Source organism: Oryctolagus cuniculus, chromosome 11 (assembly GCF_051225735.1).
Source record: "Oryctolagus cuniculus isolate XC-2025 breed Fujian yellow rabbit chromosome 11, ASM5122573v1, whole genome shotgun sequence".
Taxonomy (NCBI): Eukaryota; Metazoa; Chordata; class Mammalia; order Lagomorpha; family Leporidae; genus Oryctolagus; species Oryctolagus cuniculus.
This window is the reverse complement of record NC_142877.1, coordinates 111,055,482-111,067,724: the sequence shown is the minus strand read 5'-3', so window position 1 is coordinate 111,067,724 and position 12,243 is coordinate 111,055,482. Positions and strand designations below refer to the sequence as shown.

The following is a 12,243-nucleotide window of genomic DNA, read 5'->3' as shown; positions in this document are numbered from 1 at the left end:
AAGCTAGGTAAAGCAATTTTGATAGAAAAGGAAAAAGTTGGATAAATAAAACTACAGGATTGAAAGACGTATTATATAGCCATCTCAATCAAGAGAGTCTGGCATGACAAAGAGGTATGTGCACATATCTATAGAACAGAACAGAAACAAATCCTCATAAATACAAAAACCAAATGATTTTTTACCAGGTGCAAAAGCAACTTATTAGAGAAAGAACAGTATTTTTAATGAATGGTGTTTAAACAATTGGATTTCCCTAGGAAAAATGGAAACGCGACCTAAACCTCACAGTTTATGCAAAAACTAATTCAAATGAGTGATAGGTATTGTAGTAAGCAAGATAGCTCCCCAAAGATGTTCATGTCATAATCTCCGGAACTTGTAGATATGCAATTCAATTGTGCAAAAATTACAAAAGAGATTTTGTAGAAATGATTATGTTTATGAATTTGGCACTGGGGAGTTTAATCCTGGATTATCAAGGTGGGGCCAATCTAACCACATGGGCTCTTAAAACACGGAACTTTCTCTAGCTGAAGTCAGAGATAACCGGCAGAAGCAGAAGACAGAAGAAAGGTACCGAAGAAGAGAAATTCAGACAGATCCTAAGCATGAGAAAGATGCAATGAGCCGTTGCAGGTCTGAAATCCAGGGGCCAGGTGCAAAGTCTGGAGAGGCTTCTGGGAACTAAAGGTGCCTTTGATCAGTGGCCAACCAGGACAGAGAGACTTCCATCCTGCAACCAAAACGACCAGGGCTTTTGCCAAAAACGTTAAAGACCTGAAGTTTAATCACTTCCACAAAGTCTCTTTTGCAATTTTATTCTTCCCAGAATATTCTGAAAAGAGTCCAGCCAGCTAACACCTGGATTACAGTTCTGTGAAATCCAAAGCAAAGAAACCAATTCAGTTTATGAAAACTTTGGGCCAGCACCGCGGCTCACTAGGCTAATCCTCTGCCTACGGCGCCAGCACCCCGGGTTCTAGTCCCGGTTGGAGCGCCGGTTCTGCCCTGGTTGCTCCTCTACCAGTCCAGCTCTCTGCTGTGGCCCGGGAAGGCAGTGGAGGGTGGCCTAAGTACTTGGACCCTGCACCTGCATGGCAGACCAGGAGGAAGCACCTGGCTCCTGGCTTTGGATGGGTGCAGCGCACCGACCATAGCAGCCATCTGGGGGGTGAACCAAGGGAAGGAAGACCTTTCTCTCTGTCTGTCTCTCTCTCACTGTATAACTCTGCCTGTCAAAAAAAAAAAAAAAAATGAAAGAATGAACTTTGGCCTATAGAACATGAAACAATAAATTAGTTTTTTAAAGCAAGTTTCTATGAATTTGTTATGGCAGCAATAGAAAGCTAATACAGATCTAAATGTAAAATGTAATACTGTGAGACTTTGGGAGAAAATATTTTTGAACACGGGTTAGGCAAAGAGCTCATCTTACAGTAACACAAAAGCATACTTCATAAAAGAAAACAAGCAATATGGAGGGCTTTAGCAAAATTTACAAATTTTCTCTGTGAAACAGAAAAAGTGAAAATCAAGACATAAACCAGAAGAGAAGATTTGCAAATCACATGTCTGACAAGGGTCTTATCTTGAGAATGTAGTTGAAAATCATTCTCAAACCTTAGTAAGACCAGCAATGCCATTGGAAAATGGGCAGAAGACTTGGATAAACATTTTACCACAGAGGATATAGATACGGTAAATAAATACGTGAAAAGATATTCAATAGCATTAGTCAGAGTGGGAAATGCAAATTACAGCATGTCTTCACACCTGTTAGGATAGCTAAAATAATATTAATATAACCAAATGGCATTAAGGATATGGAGCAACTGACTGAAGGCATGAAGAAACTGTTTTATCGACAAGATGGCATACTGCAGAGCAACAAAAGGAAAAGAATTACTGATACATAAGTTGGATGGATCTTCCGTCTATTATGCTGAGTGAAAAACTCAATTGCAGTGGGTTACATACTGTATCATTCCATCTGCATTAATTCTCAGAGTGACAAAGTTACAGTGACTGGGAGCAGACTAGAGGTATTCAGGGATACATTGGGGTCTACTATGTGGGTTGGAACGAGGGATTTTCTACTGAATCATGAGACAGTCCTGTATCCTGATTCTGATGGCAGCTATGTGTATGTGATAAAATGTCGTAGGACTATCCACCAAAAATTGTGTGCGGAAACATGAAAATAAAATAAGGTCTGTAACTGGATCAGTATTTTCCCAATGTCAATTTTCTGGTTTTGATAATTACATTAAATTTACGTAAAACACCATCAGTGGAGAGATGTTGTGAGGGTACGTGGAAACTCTCATTACTATTCTGCAACTTTTATGTGGTCAGAATTATTGCAAATAAAATACTTTAAACATTGTAACCTTAATGGCTACCTAGGAAAAATTGATATCAAGTTATACCAAATACAGTCACCAAAGTGGTTCAAATTAAAAACTGACAATACCAAGGTGTGTGTGGATGTGACATGTATTGTCATTGGCGCTATACATTGGATTACTGTCTCAAAGTCTGAATCCATTTCACCAATTTTAAATATGTATCTACCTAGTGACTCTCAAATTGCACTCAGACATTGTATACATGAAAGAAAGGAGAGTGTCTGTTATAAAAGACACGTACAATAAGGTATGTAGCACCTTGGTGTTGAGAGCCAACCCCTGAAGAAGCTCAATTAGCCACCAACAAAATAGTAAATAAAGAAATGGTGATATAGTCACACAATGGAATGCTAGACATTTTCATATAACAAAGTTCTCTACTGCTGCTGTCACACACAACGGTGTAGACAGATTTCACAGACACACGAAAATAGTACTAGACACAAAATTTATTTTGATATCATTCATATGAGGCTTGAGAAGAGGCAAAAATACTTGGCTGTGTTGAAAGTCAGGATGACAGCTTACATCTCACAGATGTAATTGTAGACCAGAAGGGCCCAGGTGAAACTTCTAGGGTGAGAGAAATGTTCTGCATATTGACTTGGGTGATAACTCCACGCCTATATGCCTACTATGCAAACACTCTTCAGATCCTGCACCATAGATTTGTACACTTTTCTGAATTCAATGTATACTTCAATAATTTAAAAAATATGCTAAGACCCTTCTTTTTGAGTCCAGTCACAAGTAACATAAGGTTGGCCTGGACACTCATGGCAATCATCAAAGACTTTGGACAGATCCATCCTCCTGCTCTACCATGGACTCTGTGATGTTAGTTGAATGCCTGCAAGATGATCGTTAAAGCATCAACAACTGCATCTAAATTTGGAGAAAGCAAAGGGCAGAGGTCAAAAGGAGAAAACACAAGCCAATTGAGTTTTCCTCCTTCAAATATAAATCCTGAGAGCACCGTTCACTTACATGTCACTGGAAAGGATAATTTTTATGGCCATATTGAATGAAATAGAACTTGGTAAACTGCATATTTTGGCTGGGGTCATTTCGACAACTCAAATGAATCTGCCAGTTAGAAATCGAATAGAAATTAATGAGAATATAAATTAGGTAGAAGAAGGGGAAAATGGATATTGGGTAAGTAAGTATTGGGTGGGTAAGTTAGTAGCCTACTGCCTCTGGTTGCCTCCCATCCAGAAATTCTCTAGGGAAATCATCTAATGGGAAGCATTTTCATGTGATCTTTTAAACAAGTTTGCTACCTCCTGCAGAGATATTTACTTCTGTGTCCATATACTTAATTCCCAAAGCAGGTTTAGGGGTTTGAGCAAGGATTCTGTTCCCTTGAGAGAAAGCTAATAAAGGAAGGGGAGTATTCACAGTGTATTAAGGGCAGAATGGCTGGGTAGCTTCCCACTTTGTTCTGTTTGTGGTGGTAGTTTGTTTTTTTCTCCACGCTTTTACCCCTTGGTGTACTGAAGCTTGAGGGTGACAAATAAGGAATTATTTTAAAATTATTGTAATCATTATTATTTTGAAATTTACTATTAATAACAGTGTCTATGTGACATTTCAACACCTGTAACAATAGGTACTGATCGAATGAGCAGTGAGCATTTTCCCTTCTTTGACATTACTCTGTGATTGGAGGCTCAGAACTCCTTTTTCTGCTTTTTCACAAAGCATGTACTAGGTTATTGTGCGCTGCACGCTAGGTGACATTAGGAGCTGTTCCTTCCCATCGAATTCTCATTTGGTATCTCGACTCTCCCCTCCCAGATCTAGTAGTTAGTATTCTCTGTTTAGATTGGTTTCTTAAATTTTTGTCATCACTAATATATTCATTTTGCTCAACGTGGCCATTACTAATTTTTGTGAGTTGTCCATCATTCAGTGGACTTAGAGGAAAAATTCAGAATGAGAGGAACAGCTGCTTTTCTTCTTTGTAATCTTTTTTATTTCATAATAGTCTCAAATTACAAAACAAAAATTGTATAACATTGAGTTCTTAGGTGCCCACACCCAGATTCCCCCATTATTAACATCTTATAAGAGCATCATGTATTTATTGCAATCAACAAATTACACCTGCCTTCCCCTGTTTGTTTTTTTTTGTTTGTTTGTTTTTGTTTGTTTTTTTTTTTTTAATCGAAAGATGCTTTTCTTAAGTTCTGAGCTCCTTAGGTGGAGAAGCATCTGGTACTCCTGATCTTATTAATCACTATAGAGCAAAAACCCATAGAAGACAGTGGGCGTGGCTCCTTTTTCAGACTCTGCCTTGTCCAGCTTAGACTCCAGCCAGACCCGGTCCCCTTTCTCTAGCTGCACGATGGAACTTCCTGACACATGCTCGTGGCTGTCCTTGGCTTCCGCTTGTTTGTCCCTGACCTGGAGGCCATTCTTCATGAGAGCCACTTTTACAGCATTCTGAAACAGGGCAATGTCGAAGCCAAAGTGGTATAAACCAGGAACAGTGCAGGTGAACACTCCAGTGGCCAGGTCGAAGTGGCCCCGATGGTTGTACAGAGCTTCCTGGAAGACAATGGGCTGCAGGGGTCCTGGGAAAGACCCATTCAGCTTCACAGAAAATGCGGATGTTGGTGGGCACTTCTCAACACGCCCAGGTAGCCCAGGTGGTCCAGGTATACCCATGAATCCTAGATTCCAAAACAAACAGAAAACACAACCCTGTATTTTCAAGTTTTTTTTTTTTTTGTATTTATTGTACCTGGGTTTCTTTCTCTCTCCTGCCTTTATCCCCCACTCAACTCTTTTCTCCTTGGCCACCAGGGCAGAATTTAGACACCACTGCTTCTGAAAACCCCCTCCTATCTACTCCAGTCTTAAGAATTTTATTTCTTTCCTTTAGAATACCAAATCTGTATTTACTGTTGCCATAGCTACAAGGAATTACAAACTAGAATTATGATCTTTCCATAAGTGGCCATTTCTTTGTCTAAACTAGAGACCAAGGTTTCCCTCAACTTTTTTTTCTAAATGTCACCCTCAGCATCAGCTACAAAATTAGCACTCAATATGTATATTCCGTAAATGAATAATTGAGAGACTATATGAGAGTGCTTCAGAAGTTTCAAGGAAGAATAGAGTTAAAAGGTAAATTGCATTTTGATGCCAAAAATCTTATTTATATACATCATTTTTTCATGAGCAATTTAAAGCCCTTGTGTGAATTAATCTTCAAATATGCACCAACATCTTTCACTGTAAGGTTGCGGGATCACTATTGGGAGGAGTTTGCCCAGATTCAGGGATCCCATTGTTCCAGAAGGTAACTGGAAGTTTGAGCAGTGGGAGCCAAGCATGCTGTTCATTATGCATGGTTCTGCACACCCCATTCCCACTCCACTTGATGATCTCTCAGGGTCAGGCTGCAGTAAGGCCCTTTAGTATCAGGACCTTCAAAATGGAGTTCAGGACCACACATGTTTAACAACTCCATGGGGGATGCTGGTCTCATTCATGTTGAAGGCCATTGCCTAGAGGTTCAAGTGAAGGGTTCAGAACTATGCCTGCATCTGAGCTTCATCCAACACACCCCTCAGCAGAATGATGAGAGGGCGGGAGGCTCACAGATCTGCTGACCTAAGTGCCTAAGCGTTATTGTGCGAACTTCCACTTACACTTTCATTGTGTGATGCCACACTGATGGAATCGCAGTTCTAAGTCTCAGTTATGACCACATGTCAAATGTATACAAAAACTCTTTAAACATATAGATTTCTTGGGATTTGGAAATTGAGTTAGCAGCTATAGCTTATGGTTATTCAGAGCTGAGGAAAAGAATCCATGCTCACATGTTACCAGGAAATGGCTTACTCAGCAAGTGGCCCTCAGCAGATCACTTGGTAAAATTCACTGAACCTAGAAACACTTCAATCAAAAAGAAACTACAAAAGGCTAAAAGAACAAATATAATTTTTTGCAACCTGGTGGACCCATTGGTCCTGGAGGCCCTGGAGGCCCTGGGGGCCCTGGAATTCCTGGAGGCCCTGGAGGTCCACATTGATTAGGATCTTGCGAAGATGTGATACCAGCTGCAAGTAACAGAGTGAAGAGGGCCAAAATCTGGAAACCTGGAGTAGAAAGAAATGGACAAAGTTTCAAATGGATTAGAAGACAGATCAGCCATTCTTCTTGAAGGTATCGGATTCTCAGCTTTGCCAAGTAGCAGCACACTTTCCCAATTTCAAGAAATCCATGTTGTGTTGGTATTTTGTTCCAACCAATGCCACATGCCTCAGTGCTGTCAGTCACCCAGAGAAGGCTATGAGTCACTTTCAGTTGAGATGCCTTCCAATTGGGCACCAAAAAAATCTGAGAAAAGCAGCTAATAATATCCAATTTGAAAATAGAAAATTTTTCTCAAATTCTTGCCAGCTCTAGAGGTTGTTTCTTGTGCTTTTGGAGCCTCCTGCTATCTGTTTAGGAGTTATCTTTATTTTTTTATTTTTTTTTTGACAGGCAGAGTGGACAGTGAGAGAGAGACAGAGAGAGAAAGGTCTTCCTTTACCATTGGTTCACCCTCCAATGGCCACTGCAGCTGGTGCACCGTGCTGATCCGAAGCTGGGAGCCAGGTGCTTCTCCTGGTCTCCCATGCAGGTGCAGGGCCCAAGCACTTGGGCCATCCTCCACTGCACTCCCGGGCCACAGCAGAGAGCTGGGCTAGAAGAGGGGCAACCGGGACAGAATCCGGTGTCCTGATCGGGACTAGAACCCAGTGTGCTGGTGCCTCAGGTGGAGGATTAGCCTATTGAGCCACAGCGCTGGCCCAGGAGTTATCTTTAAACAATTGACTTGAGTAATGTCAAGTAACATATGATGATTAGGCACCTGCCGTGCTCTGTGTTTTGTTCTTTATAAATCTTACTGCTATTGCTGCATCTTTATCTGTATGAATAGGTGTTTGATAGTGAATGAATCAATAAATACTTCAACACTGAATTATCCAGAGGCTGTCTTCCACTGCCCTGAGGACTCATATTTAGCATAGGGACCTCCACTTGACTCTAAGGTATCAAGCCAATCATACCAATATACTTTTTTTTTTTTGACAGGCAGAGTAGACACTGAGAGAGAGAGACAGAGAGAAAGATCTTCCTTTTGCCGTTGGTTCACTCTCCAATGGCCGCCGCGGCCAGCGCGCTGCAGCTGGCACATCACGCTGATCCGAAGCCAGGAACCAGGTGCTTCTCCTGGTCTCCCATGGGGTGCAGGGCCCAAGGACTTGGGCCATCCCCCACTGCACTACCGGGCCATAGCAGAGAGCTTGCCTGGAAGAGGGGCAACCGGGACAGAATCCGGCTCCCCAACCGGGACTAGAACCCGGTGTGCCGGCGCGGCAAGGCGGAGAATTAGCCTATTGAGCCACGGCGCCGGCCCCAATATACTTTCATTGTACTTGCTCCTATTAATGCTCTTGTTTTATTGTCCCCTTGGTGAGACTATCAGATCCTTGAAGTCAGCAATGGCTCTCCTGTCCACCTTTAACAATAAACAATAAAGACTACTACTATAGCCATTCATCTCAAGAAACACAATCAATTTTTACATGATTGATTACAGTGTTTTTTGAGCATAAAATCTGCCCTAATTTCTGCTTCAAGTGATGCCATTCTGAAGCCGAAGGGAAAACCTGAAAGGATATAATACTGATTAATGAATATTTTTAAAATCAGTTGATGTGGATTCAAAGCTTAAATTTGCCTCCTCCAACTTGAGTAATCTCATCAAGTAACCTGACTTCCAGCCACACTTATATAATGGTGCTGGGTCACCTTGATAGTTTTACTGTTTAAAAATGATATACATAGGGGTCCACATTGTGGTGCTCAGCTGTCGCCTACAGCGTGGCATTCCATATCACAGCACAAGGTTGAATCCCACTTGCTCCGTTTCTGATCCAGCTCCCAGCGAATGAATGTACCTGGGAAGACAGCAGAAGATGGCCCAAGTAGTTGGTCCCTGGCCAACTTTGGAGACCCAGATGAAGCAATGGCCTCCTGGCTTTAGCCTGGACCAATCCTAGCCATTATGGCCATTTGAGAATGGAGTCAATCTCAATCTCTCTCTCTCTCTCTCTCTCCCCCTCCCTCCCTCCTTCCCTCCCCCCTCCCTCCCTCTCCCTCTCTCTCCCTCTTTCTCCCCCTCTCTTTTTTTCTCTCTCTCTCCTTCCTTTCTACTCCTCTCCTTCCTTTCTTGCTTTCTCTTTTTCACTCTGCCTTTCAAATATTAAATAAATCTTAAAAATGATGTATATAAATTATTTTAAGGATGTCTAGCATATATTTTTTATTTCATGAAAAGTTATTTCTTGCTACTTTTATTCTTTTTTCTCCCATCTAAGGGAACTGCTATTCTGACTTTTATACTGGAAAGAATGTTATTTGCAAGAGTTTTGATAATCTGTCGTATAAATACCAAGGACATATCTATCTCCAAGCAATTTTTAAATGATCGTGAGTATATTTTGAACATTTTGGCACATTCTGTTGCTTATATTTCTCAAATTCCTCTAGAAAATAGTGAGGGGTGTGGTGTTGTAGAAAACATTACAGAAAAGGACAAACTGAGGCCCAGAGCAGAAAGTGACTGCCCTTTCTATATATTGCTTTTGAGGATAGAACCAGGGTTGACATGAAACCCATGTCTCCAGACTCTAAGATGGTTCATGCTGTTATACAAGCCTGGTGCTGGGTCGTCTGTGTCTCAGTGGAAATGGGTGAGCAACAATTTTTGTTCCTATTCTCTCTCTTTTTTCAAAAAGATTTATTTATTTATTTATTTGAAAGGCTGAGTTACAGAGAGCGAGAGGCAGAGAGAGAGAGAGAGAAAAAAAGTCCTCCATGCATTGGTTCGTTCCCCAAATGGCCGCATTGGCCAGGGTTGGGCCAGACCAAAAACAGGAGCCAGGAGCTTCATCCAAGTCTCCGACATAGGTTCAGGGGCCCAAGCACTTTTCCAAGTGCATTAGCAGGGAGCCACATGGGAAGTGGAGCAGCCAGGACTTGAACAATGCCTATATGGGATGCCGGCGCTGCATAATCCACCACACCACAGCACCAGCACTGATCCCATTCTGGCTCCCTCACCCTAGTCCACCTGCCCACAGCATTCATTCATACCCATGCAGACTCACCTACACAGCATCAAATACATAACCAAAGGCTAAACAGAGAACTGTATTCATGGAGAGTCCTTAGTAATAGAAAAGGGAATTTGTTTGTTGTTGACCTAATAACAGCATTATTCTCAAAATATTATGTGAAAATAATACACTGAATTTCATAGGAAATCCATTTATTGCAGGAAAGTAGATGAGAACTTTGTGGTTTATCTTACTCAGTGTCCATAAAATAATTCAGGATAGTTTCCTGTCGACATAAGTTTCCTGTTGACTCAAGGTCAAAATCCCCAAAGAGGCAGGTCTGACATTCACAGAAAGTATAAATGCTGTAAGTGACCATATTTTTTTCCTTGTTGTCTCATACCAAGCTTAAATCCAAATTCTCATCCAAATTTCAAAATCTATCTTTATACTTATATCTTACTTCTTCTAGTCTTTATATTTAGCCAACTTGTTTGGCCTTTGCTGTACAAGAAGTGTAAGGTGTGTGTGTGTGTGTATAAACTATCCTCCCGTGTCTACTTATACTGTGTTATGATAGTATATGAAGTCATGTGGATGTTTCTTCAAATACTCTGTGGAATCACAGAGAGTTACAAGATAGTAGATGGGGCAACAAAGCAAACAACCATATTACTTCTAAAATACTGACTTGGCATTTCAAACGATAATCATTGACAGTCAGTACTACCAAGAATTTACTCTGATTGCTTAATGGTTGATAGGGCTAAGTAGTAAGGAAGGTAAGACAAGTTGAATACAGCATTTGAAAAAGCATAAAATAATGAAGAGATAGCAAAGGGACAGAAAACAGAACCAAAGGGAATAAACAGTTAACACAGAGATAGTTACAGTAAGAGAAATCTGGGGATAAAATCAAGACAGAAAAGGCAGAAGCAGAGATAAATACCAAGAAAGGCTAGGACACTGAGAAGACTTAGCATGCAGAGTAATGCAGTGTGCTACTGGTTCACTCTAACATTAAGCATCATAATGTTCAATAAAACATTTGATTGTAAATTGTATATAAAGGAGTTTAACATTCATACTTTTATTTGGTTATGTCCCAATGATGCTGATTTAATTTGAAAGTGTGACATTATTTCCAAATGGAAAGCAAGAGTTGTGAGGCCCCACGTTGGACTTCCAACTCTTCCTGTTCCCTTCTGTTTGCAGTAGCCAACTGATAAGGTTAATCAGGTGTCTCTGTTTTTGTCCAGTATTGTGGATGGTTGTAATGAAAAATGTAAATTGTGAATGTAAATGCAAAATGTAATGAGAAATGTAAATGAAAAAGAGAATTAATGCAGGGAGAAGGAAGTGCTTTGGAAGGTTCCTTGTGCTGCCTCCGTGGGTGGATTTCACTGCAATAGACATTGTAAAGAACTTACCCTCCGTGCCCACAGGGAGGACTCTTCCTCGCGGCCCAGGCATCGAAATGGTCCTTCAGGGATCACCACCTTACCTGCTCCTTCCTTCCTATCTGCTTGGTTTTTGAAACTGTGTGCTGCTGGTTTGATTAAGCTGATTTCTCTCAATTTTTCATTTTCCAGTCTCCTAAGGCTGAAGTCAAAGTTAACTTTTAACCACAGCAGTTAAACATTCAAACATGCTAAGCTGACGTGGTGACATTCAAACGGAAACAGTTCTGCTCACGGTCCCTCTGGTAGCCACTGTTTATTATCGCGGCCAACCCTGGCCTCTGAAGCTGACAAACTTTCGTTGGGTTGTCCCCTCCCTCTTGGTTACTTCATCAACATCACCCTGTGACCCCATCTCTGACTAGTTCAGAGCACGAGAAATGTAAAGAAGGGAATAAACCCCATTTCCCGTAACCCCAATCCATAATTACAGGCTGGAAACAGGAGTCCAGGGAGAAGAAATAGTTTAGTTGAGCAAATTAGGGTTAACTACAAGACAATGAAAAATTTCCCCTAACTTGGAGCCTGGGAATTTCTCTCCTGCTTTTCTCCCCATCTTCCAGTGTATTCGTGCTTTACTGTAACAGCCCCACACTGACACCTTTGCATGTGTCACACAGGCCCACTGTGCTTGCCAAGGTGAGCCTCACTTAATCAAAATGGAATTAATTGAGGGTGAGACTTTGAAAATGGTTGAACGAAGAGCTTGGCAAGCCTCTCCTCAAAAGGCAACAATGACACTGGGCAAAATACCCAAAACAAACATTTAGTACATTTTGAAAATTACCAAAAAAAAAAAAAGTCCATGAATCTCAGTAAGAATTGTAGAAATCTGTGCTGTCTTCATTTGAGGTTCCTCTCCTTTACCCTCCAGCTGCGTGACAGCACAGTTCTACTAGGCTGGGGCAGCCTGGGAGGACTGACAGCAGAGGGGACTGACCTGATCTTGAACAGAAAGTGTACAAGTCTAAGCCCAGAGGCATGGCCACAGTTAATAGTGTCCTAAATAGCAAAGGGCCAGGGCAGGCCAACATGGTAATTAGACTGAGATTTTAGAGCAGCCAGGAATTTAAATGGGAAAGCAGGACCATGGAACACTGAAGGGCTTTGATAAATCCTATTGATCCCGGGTGATCTGAAGGTTGTGCACAGTCTTCTTTCAAGCTCAGGAAAAGCCAGAAAGAGCAGTGCCAAGTCACTCCTGACTGAATACAATGGTCTGTAAGCACCGGAAAAGGTAGAGCT

General features: G+C 41.4%; 1 protein-coding gene across 1 annotated transcript; it reads right to left on the bottom strand.

Annotated features, from left to right (window-relative positions):
- Positions 1-4,366: 4,366 nt before the first annotated feature.
- LOC100353258 (protein HP-25 homolog 1) lies at positions 4,367-11,113 on the bottom strand. The gene is made up of 3 exons (XM_008257100.5): positions 10,969-11,113; positions 6,380-6,526; positions 4,367-5,089 (listed from the first exon to the last, which is right to left on the bottom strand). Exons 1-3 carry the CDS (start codon positions 11,009-11,011, stop codon positions 4,647-4,649), a joined length of 633 nt encoding a protein of 210 aa, XP_008255322.2. The 5' UTR covers positions 11,012-11,113; the 3' UTR covers positions 4,367-4,646.
- Between the last annotated feature and the right edge of the window lie 1,130 nt (positions 11,114-12,243).